Source organism: Antechinus flavipes, chromosome 2 (genome assembly GCF_016432865.1).
Source record: "Antechinus flavipes isolate AdamAnt ecotype Samford, QLD, Australia chromosome 2, AdamAnt_v2, whole genome shotgun sequence".
NCBI classification, from domain to species: domain Eukaryota; kingdom Metazoa; phylum Chordata; class Mammalia; order Dasyuromorphia; family Dasyuridae; genus Antechinus; species Antechinus flavipes.
In genome coordinates this window covers 314,995,534-315,011,846 of record NC_067399.1, presented here as the reverse complement: position 1 = coordinate 315,011,846, position 16,313 = coordinate 314,995,534, and the positions used below count along the sequence as shown (strand labels likewise).

Genomic DNA, 16,313 nt, shown 5'->3' with positions numbered 1-16,313 from the left:
TATCACAGGATATGGTCTAAGATATCTTAGGGGTCACTGGCTCAAGACCTTTATTTTACAGATGAGGACTTGGAGGCCTTGGGAAATGAGGGACCTATCCAAGGTTGCACAGGTATAATCAGGATTCAAGATTTGGAGTCATGGCCCCTAGTTTATAAACCAGCAAACCAAGGCTTCTTCCCTCCTGCATCCTAAATGGTTCAGTTTCTCCCCTACTCTACCCCGTTCTCTTAGACCTCCACTCCATTCTCTGACCCACCTTCCCAGATACTCACCTGGATATTGGGGTTTTGGGCACTGAGATCTACATCAGCCAATCCTGGAAGGCTCTGCAGTTCCAATAAGAAGGGAGAAGTTTCCTGTGTAGTAGGGGATTCAACATCCCTTGGGCCTTGATGGGTTGGGGTCACAAACTGGGATATGCCACGGCGCTTATGTTGTCGTAGCCCAGCTCGGTTCCTGGTCTGGGAGGACAATGGCGCTTCCTCTTCCGGGGGTAACATGGGACTAGGTGAGGTAGCAACCTGAAGGAATGAAGATGCAGCCAGAAAGAGGATCAAGAACTCCTCTTAAAGAGTGGGGGTCTTAATCAAGTCAGTGATGGCTGGCCAAAGTATGATAAAAGCACTAGTTTTGAAATAAGGATGTCAAAATTCTAATCCTAGCCTCTACTACTAATTCATTAGATGATCTAGATTAATTTCTATAATAGCCTTGAGCCTCAGTTTCCCCTCCTGTAAAAAGGGGGAGATGTATCTACTTTGAAGGATTTCTGTAAGAACTTAATCAAATAATGAATGTGAAAAGGCTTTGGAAATTGTAAGCAACTGTATTGGTGAAAGGGATAATGATTTTCAGAATTCACTCATATATATATAAACATACATGTATACGTGTATATATACATACATATATATAAGTCGATATAGATAGATGGATATACATACACACACACATATATCCATCTATCATTTATCTATATGTATAGCCATTGTGCTAAATGGAAAAAGTAAAAATGATACTACCCTTGACTTCAAGGTGTTATTCTAATCTCAGCAGTAAATTTTCTGATGCAGTAGAAATGCACAGTGCCTTGACTACCATAGTAGTCTTCTATTTCTCCTTTTAGTAACAAACTAGTCAATCAGCCACAGACTATTAGATCTGGAAGGAGGGTTTAAGAGATTATCTAGTCTAACACAGATGAAGAAACTAAGGGTCAGAGAGATAGGAGGACTTGCTCAGGGTCACACAGTGACATGGTCTCAACTGGAACCCAAGCATATTGCTCCCTGTCCAATGTCCTTTCCACTACACCATTATTATTACTTCCAAAACATCACAACCAATTTGTTCTTCTCTGTTCTCACTAGGAGTTCTCAGCACTGCTGAGGAGGAAGAGGATTTGAGAAAGGGTACAAGGGGATGGGATGGTTGAGTAGCTCTCAGTGCTATTCATTGTCTGATCCTTGGAATCATGACCTTCCTAAACACAGCTCCTCATCATAGCCACCAGCACCCCCAGAGTGAAATGCCCAGAGCTGCTCCTCAGTTTACTGTGTATACTGAGTATTTGAAGTAAAAGAAACTGAACCCAAGAGCTATTTAGCTTGTTGAGCAAGGTGAATAATTATGGGAAAAGACAAGCTAGGTTAGGAACATTTTATTTCTTTTTCCCTCTCTTCTCCAACATTTACCCTATCCTATCTCTTTCCTTCCTCACCCAACCCTATCTTAATTCTCTCCATTCCCATCCCTCTCCTCCTAAGCCACCATCATTCTATTCTCACAGCTTCCATCTCATCCCCTTTACTCAGCACATCACAACATCTCTTTCCTTCCCATCCTATTCCATCTTTCTCTATCTCTCCCATACCAATCCTTCTCTTCTCCATTCCCCAATTCTCTTTCTGCATCCCCATTTCATTTTTTCTCTTTTCCTATATCTTCATCCTTTCTTCTCCTTCCTATACCTCTATCCCATCTCTTTTCTCTTTCCCACAAAACTATCCCTTCTCTTCCTTGTTCTCTCTTCTCTTCTCTTTTGTAATCTTCTCCTATTTCTCTTCTCACTCACATACCACAGAAGCATGAAATCTCAGAGTTGGAAGGGACCCCCGGATCATCTAGTCTAACCAGTATTCACTATCAGAAAAAGAATCTTAGCTAATTTTTTCTTTAATTCCCCCTTTTAAATCCTTAGCATTCTGTCATTTTACCTGAACACTTCATAGTTTTTGGGTGTTGTCTTCTTCATAATTTCTGACATTAATTCTCCAGTTCTTATCCCCACTTCCCCATCTACATGCCACCTTATTTTTGCTATTTCAAGACATTTATCTATCCATCAGACTAGTTCCAAGGCATTTCTATCTAGAAACTTCGCAGGGAGCCCATATAAATAACAATAGTTAGCAGTTCTCCACTGATCCTTATAATATATATAGTAGGTGCTAATATTATCCCCATTTTGTACACAAGAGAGATCAAGTGACTTGCTGAGAATCACACAGCTAGTAAGTCACTGTGGTTGGATTCAAATTCAGGTCTTCCTGACTTCAGATCAACACTATATCTGGTGTGCTACCTAGCTGACTCAAAATAACATGATAATGATACAGTTTATCAGAGATTTAGCAGAGAAGATAAAACTTAAAATGACTCCTTGAAATTTTGTGTGACTCATGTCTGGACTATTACAACAAGCTTACTGCTAAGTCTGTCTGCCTCAAATCTCTCCCCACTTCAATCCATCCTTCATTCAGCCATTAAAGTGAATTTCCTAAGGTACAAGTCTGACCATAACCACCCCCTTCTCCCTTACTCAACAGACTTCAATAGTTCTCCATCACCTCCAAAGATGTAAAGGGAAATAGGTTTTGGCATGAAACTGCATGGGGCAGAATATGTAATGGTGAGGAATTCAGGATGACTCCTAGGTTGCAACCCTATGGCTCTGGGAAGATGATGTTGCCCTCTACAATAATAGAGATGGTAGATGGGGAAGATTTTGGGAGGAAAAATAATGAGTTGAGATTTAGGTATATTGAGTTTAAGATATTTACTGGACATTCAGCATGAGATGTTCAACAGGCCTTTGAAGATCAGCAAAGAATTTGGCACAGGATAGGCAGATTTGAGAATCATCATCACAGAGATGGAAATTAAATCCAAGTGAGCTGATAAGATCACCAAATGAAGTAATATAGAGGGAGAAGAGAGTAGGACTCAGGACTGAACCATGAGGGTCACTTGTGTTTAGAGGGTATGATCTAGAAAAGGACCATGAAAAAGAGATGGAGAAGGAATTTTCAGATGTCTTATATCACCCTTTCTTCCTTCATCCTATCTCATATAAAGAAGTGGTCATTTCTTGCCAAAGCCCCCCTCAGCTAAATGTACAAGTGATCCGATTCCACCTTGTCTTTTCTGGCAATTGTCCTCTCTATCATCCCTATTTTCAATCTCTCCCTATATCATGGCTACTTTCCTAATTACCTCAAGCATGCCCCTATCTCTTATCTTCCAAAAATGCTCACTTGAGCCATCCATCTTTGACAGGTATTAGGCTGTATCTCTCCTTCATTTTGTGATTAAACTCATTGAGAAAATTGTCTAAAACAGGTGTCTATTTCCTCTCCACTCACTATCCAGCTCATACCTGTTAACGGTGTTTCTGGTTTTTTTTTCTTTTTTCCTATATTATCTGGGTTATCTCATTAGTTTCCATGTGTAATATTCTTGTTTGGTTTTCTGGAGGTTTCTGAGCAGCTTCCTTTCAGCTGAGCAATCACCACAAGAATAGCCAGGTGTTAACGTCCAAATTCTTTATGATCTCCTTCACAATCTAGTTTCCTTGCCTGGGGCCTGGGCTAGCTTTCTTAGAGGCCTTCCAGAGTCTTGGTTTCACTGGAGAAACTAAGTAGGACAGACCTGCCATCAAGGTCCTGTGAGATGGAGTGAATGAATCTGTCTCTCAGTCCCACAGGAGAGCCACCAGGAGCCTGACCGAGATGGAATGCATCTCTCTCCCTGGCTCCAAGAGCTTGAGCTCCCGCCTCCAGTCCTTTGTCTTCTTTGTCTTCTCTGACTGAGGCTCCCTGCTTATATGCTCTACACTGAGCATAAGCCAATCATTATATTACTAGGAAACCATTATTTGTTGTAAGACTAAATCAATCATACTGAACTTAGAGAGCTTTTAAGCATCATGCTAAACTAGACAACCATTGTCTCATCAGTTCTACTGACTTAACATCTTATAAGAATCCTTGTTTCAGAGTTCTGGCCCATAACATCTCCTGCTTTCTTTTGTTTTAGAACATAAGGTGGTCACACTCTCCCTGACTTCTCAAGGAGGTGAGAATCCCAACAAGGAGGTGATGATGTCTTCCCTGACTCCTCAAAAAAGGGATGAAAACACCAAAAAAGGAGGTGATCACACCCTCCCTGACGTCTCAGGAAGGGAGATGAAAACCAAAAGAAAATGGGGAATCAAACCAGATTAGCGGGTTTCTGAAGGGTCTCACTTGAAACAGGTATATATAAACCCATCAACATGGGAGGTATTACATAACAAACAACATGAATTAACATGAGGAATTATATTATATATATATATCCATAAGTCCTAGAAATAGTCCAAAACCAATCTACTGTCCATTACTTCATGTGTCTGAGAATCCAATGATTCCTGCAAGTTTTGAGGTCCTGCAATAATCTCATCTTGTGTTAGGGAATCCAATGATTCCTGCAGATTTTGAAGTCCTGCATCAGTCTTATTAACAATTTTTCATCTTAGGGAATCCAATGATTCCTGCTGGTTTTGAAGTTCTGTAAGAGTCTTATCATGTCTCAGCGAATACAATGACTCCTGATGGTTTTCAAGTCCTGCAACAATCTTATCATCATGTCTCAGAGAATCCAATGATTCTTACGGGTTTTGAAGTTCTGTAACAGTCTCATTATTAACCATGCTCTTTCAGTGCCAGATGTTTCTTAGGTCTTCTCCTTTGTTTCAAGGTTTTTTTCTCTATCTTTCTCCAATGGACAAGGTGAATATGGCTCGTTGGTACCCATCTGATTCCTTCTTCATCTGTAGAGATACAAGAAAACCCTCTCCCCAAGCAGTTAACCTACCTGGTAGCTTCCATTCACCACTTTCTGGATCTCTCCTCACATCTGGCAATTATATTAGAACTGTTTGCATTGCACACTGCCCTTCTGTCGGATTAAAAAGCCTGTATTCTCCCCTATTGTAATCCCTTTCTTCCATCTGATTGCTTTTCTGCTGATTGATCATACCAGAGTCCTGAACTTCTAAAGACTTTCTGGGTGCAACCTCAGCTGCCATCATGCCCCACCTGTTTTTTGTTTGAGGTCTTGGAGCTGGGCCTTGCCTCTCATTTCCCTGGGTCAATCTATATTCTGAGGTCCAATGGAAACCTCTGTTGCATTTTGAGCATAGGGCTTTGGGTCTTGCTTTCTCACTCTGTCCTCTTACTCTATCTCTATGCCTACATTGAGCTTCAGATGCCCGATTTTTCCACATTGAAAGCATCAGTGAGTCCCCATATAATTCTTCTATAAACCTCATTAGCATTTTCTCTAGCAAGTTGTTTGATCATTATTCCTGTAGCTGCATTTTTACCAATCGTTCGTATGACAGCTGTCTGCAAACATTCCATGAAATCAGCAAAGGGTTCATTTGGCCTTGCTCTGTGTTCATGAAAGCTTCCCCTCTATCTTGTTTTCTTGCAAGGGAGCCCCATACTTTGATAGTAATAGCAGCAATTTGCTCATATGCTATCAAAGGGTAATTAATCTGTGCTAAAGCGTCTGCATACTGACCTTTACCTACTAGTTGGTCAAAGGTGATTTGTATAGTAACTCCAGTTTGCCTGGTTTTTTGGGCTTGTATCCTACATAGCTCACTATACTCCAAAAGCCACAAGTTTTGTCCAAGTCCTAAACATGTCCTTGCTATAGATTTCTAATCACTGGGGGTTAAAATTTTATAAGCCAATTTCTCTAATAACATCTTAACATAAGATAATGTAGCCCCATAAAGAGTGCAACCTTTTTTCAAATCCTTGATTTTTTCCAGATCAAAAGGAGTGTATCTTCTCTTTTGTTGACCTGAAGAGAATATTCCCTTCAATAACAGGGTATGCATTTATCAAATCAGATGTATCCTGTCCTTCTTTTTTTGCTTAACTAGTGCCTTTTGAAATCTTGTCATGGGGGTGGACAAAGCTCCTGTATGGGTGGTGCTGTCAGTGCCCCTCCCTTTTCTCTTTCTCCCTCCACCCATGAAGGGTTAATTGAGGGAGTAGGTCAGAGGTTGGGGAATGCCCTAATGATTCCTGCTGTGAAGCACCACATTCCTTAATTTCATCAGAATTGTACTTAACTCCTTTCTTGTCTAATTCTTCTTCCTTTTCAACTGTTTTTTTGGTAACCTCCCCTCCTGCACTTTCTTCTTTTTCCTTATTCTCTAACTTACATAATTTCCTAAAGCCAATTGTATTTATATGTATAAAATGTGTCTTTAGTAATTGAATCAGGGCTATTATCACTGTAATATTCACTTAGTTGCTGTCCTATTAATTTCCATTCATCTGGATCTAATTCTTTTTCCTTTGAGAATCAAGGAGCTGTGTATTGTAATGTTTCTAAAAGTTCAATGATCTGCTCCCAAGTTACAATCAAACCTCATTTTTTTATGAGTTTAAACTTTCGAGACATTTTCCTTGAGGTGGAAAAGTCTCCTTTCTAAACATTTGTCCCATTTTACCTGAAACATTAGTTTAGCCTTTAACAAAGTTTCCTTCTTGTCTATTTTTGTACTTACCCTAATTTCTGGGTCACAGATGTAGGTCCTTAGTCCCACATTCGGATGTCAAAATGCAATGTTCTTGGATGGTTTTCCAAAGGTCTTAGATCAGCCTTCTTTTCAGTAGAGTAATCTCCCCGAGAATAGCCAGGTGTTAAAATCCAAAGTCTTTATTTTCTCCTTCACAATTTAGTTTCCTTGCCGGGGGGCCTATGCTAGCTTTCTTAGAGGCCTTCCAGAGCCTTGGTTTCACTGGAGAAGCTAAGTAGGACAGGCCTGCCACCAAGGTAGTGTGAAATGGAGTGAATGAATCTGTCTCTCAGTCCTCCAGGAGAGCCACCAGGAGCCTGACTAAAAATGGAATGAATCTCTCTCCTTGGTTCCCAGAGCTTGAGGTCCCACCTCCAGTCCTTTGTCTTCTCTGCCCTCAATTTGGCTGAGGCTCCCAATTTATATGCTCTATACTGAGTATAAAGCAATAATTATATCACTAAGAAACTATTATTTGTTGTAAGATTAAATCAATGATACTGAACTTAGAGAATTATTAATCACTATACTAAACTAGATAACCATTGTATTATCAATTCCCCTGACTTAACACCTTGTAAGAATCCTTGTTTCAGAGTTCTAGCCCATAACATCCATGGATTCAATTATTCTCTCCATGCTGATGATTCTCAAATCTATTTCCTAATCTCCAGATTCTCATCTTCCAGTAATAACTGGATATCTTGAACTGTATGTCCAATAGACATTTTAAACTCAACATGTCCAAAGTTAAATTTGTTACTCCCCCCCAACCTTCCTCTTCCAAACTTTCTTATTCTGTCAGAGGAACCACCATCCTCCCAGCTGCCCAGGCTTACAGAATGCCTACCTTGATTCCTCATGCTCTCTAACCACCCCCATATCAACTTTGTTGCCAAGTTCTACTGATTTTACTTTTCTAACATTCCACATATGTATGTATATATGTGTGTGTGTGTATAAATATGCATGTATATGTACACATATAGCATATGTATATATCTTTTTTATTTACAAGATATGTGCATGGGTAATTTTTCAGCATTGACTATTGCAAAACCTTTTGTTCCAACTTTTCCCCTCCTTTCCCCTACCCCTTCCCCCAGATGACAGGTTGACCAATGCATGTTAAATATGTTAAAGTATAAATCAAATATAATATTAGTATACATGTCCAATTATTTTGCTGTACAAAAAGAATCGGACTTTGAAATATTGTACAATTAGCCTGTGAAGGAAATCAAAAATGCAGGTGGACAAAAATAGAGAGATTTGGAATTCTATGTAGTGGTTCTTAGTCATCTCCCAGAGTTCTTTCCCTGGGTATAGCTGGTTCAGTTCATTACTGCTCTATTGGAACTGATTTGGTCATTGCAGACTGGGCCACATCCATCAGAATTAATTATATGTATATATCTTAAGACAATGCTATCATCTTGATTCAAGCTCTTTATCATTTCATATTTGAACAACTGCAGTAGTCTGCTGGTTGGACTGCCTGCCTTAAGTCTTTCCCCTTTTCAGGCCATCCTCCCCATTTATCTGTCAAATTGATTTTCCTAAAGTATAGATTTTATTGTGTCACCCAAACCCAAATAAATAAGCTATAATGGTGTTCTATTACTTCCAGGATCAAATGTAAATTCTCTATGTGGCATTCAAAACTTTTTGTAACATGGCTCTCTCCTGCCTTTACAATCTTATTCCCCTCATCAATACTATGCAATCCACTCATCAATGCTGTCCATCATACAAGACACTCCATCTCCTAACTCCAACTCCTAACATTTTTTCTGGATATTCCCAGTTCCTAAAATCATTTCCCTCTTCAACCTCACCTCTTAGATTTCCTGGTTTCCTTCAACTTTCAGCTAAAATCCCACCTTTTATAAGATCTTTCCTGATTCCTCTCAAAGCTAGCCCTTTCTCTCTGTCATCTTCAATTTATCCTCTCTTTATCTTGTTTGTGTTGTACATAGAGTGTGAGTAAGAGCAAGGTATGGTTTTGTCTTTTGTAGATGGTGGTAATATTTTTAAATAAAATTTTATTTTTTACTATTTTTGCTATTACTTGAAACACAGTAAGCACTTAATAAATGTTTGCTGACTGATTAGGAGTGTAGTACCTGACACACAGAAGGTCCTTTAGAAATCCTTGGTGATTGAATATACAAATATGCATATCCACAGACACACATACATCATCATCATCATCACCATCAAAAGTTTCTAAATTCCCTACTGCAAGACTTCTGTGGAATCTTTATACTTACATATACATACTTTCTCTCCCCAAGTTTGTTGTATGTGTGGGGAGGTGTGCCCCCGTCCAGATTAGGACATTGTCCTTTTCTTAGAGTTTCAAGAAAATATCTTAAAAATAGCATCTCTATGGAGACTTTGGGAAAAACAGAGAAAGTCTTGAGAAGGATTCTCTCTCTTACTACTTCAGCATATCAGCTCCAAAATCAAACTCTCAAACTCTCCCCAAATGCTAGTGGGGGAAATGGTGATTGTAGAACATATACAGGATGTCTTAATTGCCTACCTATTAGAAAATGGCTGAAGAAATTATGCCATATTATTTTGTATTATGGCTCCTTAAGAAATATTGTTATGGACAGAAGCAGCTACACCCAAGAAGAAACCCTGGGAAATGAATGTAAACTGTTTGCATTTTTGTTTTTCTTCCCAGATTATTTTTACCTTCTGAATCCAATTCTCCCTGTGCAAGAAGAGAACTGTTTGGTTCTGCACACATATATTGTATTTATTTAACATGTATAAGACTGCTTGCCATCTGGGGGAGGGGGTGGAGGGAATAGGGAAAAAGTTGGAACAGAAGTGAGTGCAAGGGATAATGCTGTAAAAAATTACTCTGGCATGGGTTCTGTCAATAAAAAGTTATAATAAAAAAAGAAATATTGTTAAATTAAATAGTATTAAAGAATATTATTGCTCTATAAGAAATTACAAAATGGATACTTTTAGAAAAAATCTGAGAAGATTTAAATGAAATAATATAGAATATAATATAGAATAAATATATAAATAATATAGAATAAAATGAGTAAAGATATAAAAGAGGCATTTTTTTAAATGCAGAGAAAAAAGGCCAGTCAAAAAGAAGCACAACTTTGAAAGTTACATATTGAATTTAATCTATACTATAAAAAGAAAATCAGGCTGAATTGAACAGAAACGTGAACTTCTGTGTACAATCTTATTTTTTTCTGTTCTATTATGAATATAAAGCTGTCCATTTTATTTGGTGTTTGTTAAGTTTTGAATAGTGTCACAATGTTAAGACTTCAGTGCTTCCCAGCGTGTGTTTCCAGTGAATCCCAGCAGAGGTCTCTCTACTTCCCTCAGGAACAGCCTTTCTCAAGAGTAATCTCAACTCCAGTTAAAAGAATTTGGGGATGGTCAATCCAAAGGAAAATTCTTCTCTGCAGTCAGCTGGGCCCAGGGCCAGAAGGCTTCCCTCCCACAGCAACATAAGAGGCACTTTTTCAGTATTTCTGCTCTGAGTGTTCCCTGAATGGAGGACCTGCAGAGCCTGCAAATTGCTAGTGTGCTCTTCTTACCTGTGTGAATAGCCTAAGCCCACAGATGATACAAGATTACTTCCTTGCAAGGGTGCAGACTCATAAAAGACACCCAGGTGAAGAGGAAGACACTGCCCTTCAGGGAAATGCCCTCTGGCCTTTTCACCGGCTCTGACCGCTCTGGGCGTTGCTGTCCAACCCTCAGGTACACTTGGGTAGGGAAGTAACCCTCTTCCCACTTTATTGACAGGGAAATGGGCTTTGAGAGCCAGGGGCACAGAAATGCAGTACCAGGCTCTCAGGCCCTTAGAAAGCAACAGTCCGTGCCTTGAATCCCCTTCCTGGCCCTTCCATAGAAACCAGAAGATGAATAACCTGTGATCCAAATTCACTCCTCACTGAGCTTCAATGTGACTTCACGTTCCTCCCTAACAAAGAAATCTAAGAATCTCCTCTCTGAGAAAGTTTTGTCTACAGTTTAGATGAGAACATGTTGGAAGACCCCCTGACCAGAACGAGACCCTCCCCTCAACCTCACTCTGCACCCATTTGGACATATATCCTCTTACACAGGTCCACGTTTATGGATTCACTGGCTCGTTTGTGGTGATGGATGCTTTCCCAATTCATTTCATTAACTATTTTAGAGGGGCAGGCACTGGATCTGTGATTTCACCGATACAAAGGGAAATCCAAGATGAAGAAATTCCCTCTGTGGATGTAACTTGGCACCCTCTGGGAAACCTGTAGTGCCTAGAGCAGTGATGTATTAAGTGATTTGCACAAGATACTCAGCCAATTGTCAGTGTTGGGGGTTGGATCTGGCTTCAGGTCTTCTTGGCTTAGAGGGCAACGCCAATACATTCTCAACCTTTTTTTAACTGTACTGGATTTTAGATGACATCATCATATGGGAAAGGTAGCATGGTGTAGTAGATACAAAACTTTTGTCATTATCATCCTTCCTTTCCGAAGAGGACCAATAACATCACAGATAATGTCTTAAATTACTGGTGAACTGGATTTAAGCAAGGCAGAAATAGAGCCAGATGCCTCACTGGCTCCTCCTTTCAATCATTCAAATCCAGAGACAAGATAAAAATCAAGATGTCTGGTGACTCCTTATAGAGTCAACTGGCAGAGGGGTTTCCTTACAGAGAATTCTCTTTATTAGAGAAATTACAGGTCTTAAGCGCCCCGAAAATGATCTTGTAAATATATAGAAGACTCCCACATTCATTCACCTAAAAGCACCCAAACTCACTCGCCCACACAGCTGTACAGCTCTATATTTGGCCTAATGTGTGCGCGTGATAATCTGTGGGGAAGAGCCTCCCATGTATCCTCTCCTGCTTGGAGCCTGGCTTGAATCACCCCACCCCTAGGCCACATGTTCCCAGTTAATATTGTGTAAGCACGTTAGCCATAATCTTTAATGCATTAAGTGAGCAGAGTTGTTGTTAACTTATTCCAGCCTTAACCCTCTCATTAGCCCCACTTCCACTCACTTCTGCTTTAGGAACGATGAACTGGGCCTATGGGGGCCCAACCACCCCAACTGCTAAACCAACACTCCCAGGCATCCTCCCCTCCCCCTATTCTTGAGCAGCTCTGACTCCTCCCCGGCCTAAGTTCCTTCCCTTCCTCCCCACTCCAACTTCTCCCTAGGCTGTTGCCCAAATATGACGGAAGCTAGTGAGGGAAGAAGAAAGGCTTCAAATTCTAGGGGCCCAGCAGATGCCCCCTTGAATCCAAGGGGATTCAAATACTCCTTCCTTAAGATCAGGCTTCCAAGGGGTCTGGGCAATTATAGCTGATTAAGGTAGGGGGTAGAAAAAGCAAAACTCAGTTCAGATTTCACCCTCAATACCAAGACTGGCATCTGGGATCCTAATCTTGTCTCCTGGTCCTCACCCTCAAAAAGGAGTTCTCTCCTACAGAGTACATTGAGACAGACAGCATGGGGGTTCAGAGCACTGAGCCTGCAATTGGGAAGGCCTGAATTCAGCTCTTACTCAGACACTTATTATGCCACTTTACCTCTGCTGCCTCCTTTCCTCATCTGTGAAATGGGGATAATAATAATAATACCTATCTTTCAGGGTTGTTGTGAGGATCAAATGAGAGAACATTTGTAAAGTCCTTGTAAAGCTTAAAGCATTATATAAGTCCTACCTATAATATATAACAATATATTATAATAGTTCTAGCTGAATATTTAATTGTGTCTGACTCCCCTTTTGGGATTTTCTTGAGGAAGATACTGGATTCCCATTTCCTTCTCCAGATCATTTTACAGATAAGGAAACTGAAGCAAACAGTGTTAGGTGACTTGCCCAAGGTCACACAGCTACTAAATCTCTGAGGCCATGTTTGAATTCAGATCTTCCTGACTCCAGATTCAACACTCTATGCCAGGGGTCCTCAAACTACAGCCCAGGCCAGATGCACCAGCCGAGGACGTTTATCCCCCTCACCCAGAGCTATGAAGTTTCTTTATTTAAAGGCCCACAAAAGTTTTTGTTTTTATTATAGTCCGGCCCTCCATCAGTCTGAGGGACAGTAAACTGGCCCCCTATTTTAAAAGTTTGAGGACTCGGTGAGTCTATGCAATGCACCCCTTAGCTGTCCAACTTACATATACCTTGTACATCTATTGTTGTTACAATAAATCTTTGTAAGGAATTATAAATATAATGATCCCCATCTCTCTTTGTTCCTCACAATAATTCTGTGTAACAGCATGTATTATACTTATCCTCATATTGCAGATAAGGAAACTGGGTCAGATTCAATTTAATTTAATTAAGAAAACTTTCTTGAAGAAAGCAGATAAATATTATGTTGCTTGTGCTACTTATTACTCCTGCGACTTAAATATGTCACTCTGCTGCTCTGGACTTTAATGTCTTCATTGGGAATTTATGGAGGTTAAATTAGATTATCTCTGCATCCATTCTGACCCAGAGATATCAAGAGATTTATCCATGGTCACACAGCTGATAAGAAAACAAGGTATCATTCAAACACAGGTCTGTCTAAATCCAATGTTCTCCCCCTTACATGCTGCATCTCCGCAGTTATGTGGTTCATTGAATAAAGCACTAGACTTGGAGTCAGAAAGACTGATTTGAATTCAGCTTTGGATACTTCCCAGCTGTGTGATGCTGGACAAGTTACCTAAATTCTGTTTGCCTCGGTTTTCTCAACTAAAAAACGAGGATAACGGGCAGCTACATGGCATAGTGGATAGACACTGGTGCTAGAGTCAGGAGGACCTCAGTTCAAATCCAGCACTTCCTAGCTGGGTGACCCTGGGCAAGTCACTTAACCCCAACTGCCTTGCCAAAAATGAAAGAAAGAAATGCCTTAGAGAAAACCATTACATTAAAGCATGGATGAAAGATGGGGATAATAACTGCACTTACTTCACAAGTAATGTGAGGAACAAATGTAATTAATAATAATAAATTAAATCATGCCTGAATCCATTAGAGAAGGCAATAGCAAACCACTTCAGTATCTTTGTCAAGAAAAGACCATTCATAAAGACTAAACAACAATCACTCTAAACAATGGAACAAAGTCAATCTATGATTATATTTGATTTCAGAAGATAAAATAATCTTCTGAAAATTCTAAAGCCAATATCCAACTGCTGAAATACTCTGAGGAGGAGAAAGGAATAGAAAGATTCAGAATGAAGTCATTTCAGTTAGAAGCTTAGAGACCAAAGGTACTTAGATAAAAGGATGAAACTGGAATCTTATATTTCTGTCTGTCCAGCAAAAGTGCTGCCATCTACCTTCTTTTAGAAGGTAAGTAAGAAAGTAGATAGAGCACTGGAGTCAGAAAGACCTCTGACCTCAGACACTTTCTAGCTATGTGACCCTGAGCAAGTTATTTAAACTCTGATAATATTGTACCCACTTCACAGGATTGCTATGAAAAACAAATGAGACAATACTTGAAAAGTGTTTATTTACCACAGTATCTGGCACATAGTAAGTACTTTGTAAATATTAGTAGTGATAATAGCAACAATAGTCATTATTATTAACTATGTATGTGCTACCTCTATCAAACAAAGCTAATGGGGAAGAAGATGGTTAGCCAATCTAAACTCTTCAAATGCCAGAAACAGAACCAAAATAACCTCAGGTTCCTTTAGACAGGCTCACAGAAGTCAGTCCAATTCTCTACCTCTAGCTTACCATCCTGGACAGATTCATCCTGTTCTTATTTTTATTTATTTTGTCAATGTATATATTGTCAATGTACCATATAATTATCCCCACGGATAGCATTTGGAATAAAATATGCCTTTAAATAGAGATGTAAATGAAACCGAGTTCTTTGATAGGACTCTTGACTGAAAAGATTTCTTGACAGAAATATATATATATATTTATTATATATTTCTACAGTGAACATAGCTATACACTAGGCCAATGATCCAGGATAGCTGGTTCTAATATTTTACAATCCTCCTCATCAATCAATAATATCAATAATCAATAAATATTTATTAAATATCTATTGTGTACCAGTGCTAAGTACTAGAGATACCAAGAGGCAAAAGACAGACCCTGTTCTCAAAGAGCTTACAATGAAATGGTGGGTACAACACGGATACAAATATAGGGAAAGAAAGCTATAGGATAAGCAGGAAATAACCAAAAGAGGAAAAGAGCCAGAGTTAGAAGGTTTTAGGGAAGGCTTCTATAGAAGGTAGATTTTTAGTTGAGTCTTAAAGGAAGTCAGGGAGGTCACAGACAGAATGAAGAAGGGAGAGCATTCCAAGGCATGAGGGATGGCCAGAGAAAATGCCTGGAATCAAGAGACGGAATGTCTCTTTTGTGGAATAGCCAGGAACTCCACTGGATCAGAATACTTCTTGGAGAGTAAAGTGAAAGATACAGTCTCTGCCTTCAATAACTTACAATACAGCTAGAGAAATAAAACAATTTAAGGGCATGCAAAAGAATAACAGGCTGAGGGAGTACACAGTACTTTCACAGTAAGTAAGTACTCCAAGAACTCAGGGAAGAGTTCACTGGGGGCCACTCTGTCCAGGGAAAGTCTCACAAGGGAGGTGTAACATGAGCTTTGCTTTGAAGGATAGATAAGTTTCAGCTGGGTTCAGAGAAAGGTGGATGAGCAAAGGCATGTTCTTTTGGCCAAATCCTTTGCCCGCCTGGCCTTCTTTCCTCATCTGTAAAAGGAGAGGCCAGAACCAAATGGCTTTGAGGTCCTTTCCAGTGCTGTTCCTATGAGCTTAAATTTTACTGGCTCTGAGATGACTCTGTGAGTGACTCGTGGCCAAGCTTGGGGGAAAATGCAAGAAGATTCAGATTTGAAGGCCATGATTAAATGCTAAAATTTTTGGGGGGGAACAGGAGACTCCCAAAGTATTACTTGTACATTCAGGGTCTTCTGAATAATGATAGTCTACTCTGAAGACCGCCTTAATGTGAAGGACTTCCTTAAAATTTCCTATTGGTTTTCAGAATACAGAATAATTAGATTAACTTCATATAATTTAGTTTGAACAATTCAAAGTCTGTTTTCTCATCTTTAAAATAGAGATAGCACCTGTGTCCTGCCTACTTTATTCCACAGAATTACTGTTAAGATCAAAATTTTTCACAGCATCTGGCTAGCTCTTCTTTGAACACATTATATCCTATCTTCCATCAAGCTCATTTGTATATTTGTAATGTTTCTCATCCTGAAGCCCTCAAACTCCTTGAGGATGGGAAATGTGCCCTTTTTTGTCTTTGTGTAAGAAGCAAAAAGATTTTAATCGCTAATACAAAATCAGGCAAAGCTTGTCAGCATCACCAATTTCATCTGGACTGCTTTAGCTCTGCTCCTGAGATGATTTGTACAGTAAGAAA

At 39.6% G+C, this 16,313-nt stretch overlaps 1 protein-coding gene across 1 annotated transcript in view; it reads right to left on the bottom strand.

The window, feature by feature from the left end:
• The window catches only part of ISM2 (isthmin 2), a 35,324-nt gene that overhangs the window by 13,967 nt on the left and 5,044 nt on the right, over positions 1–16,313 (bottom strand). The window contains exon 2 of the mRNA XM_051977511.1: positions 276–524. Within this exon, the coding sequence (XP_051833471.1) occupies positions 276–524 (249 nt within the window). The remainder of the gene's footprint in view (positions 1–275; positions 525–16,313) is intronic.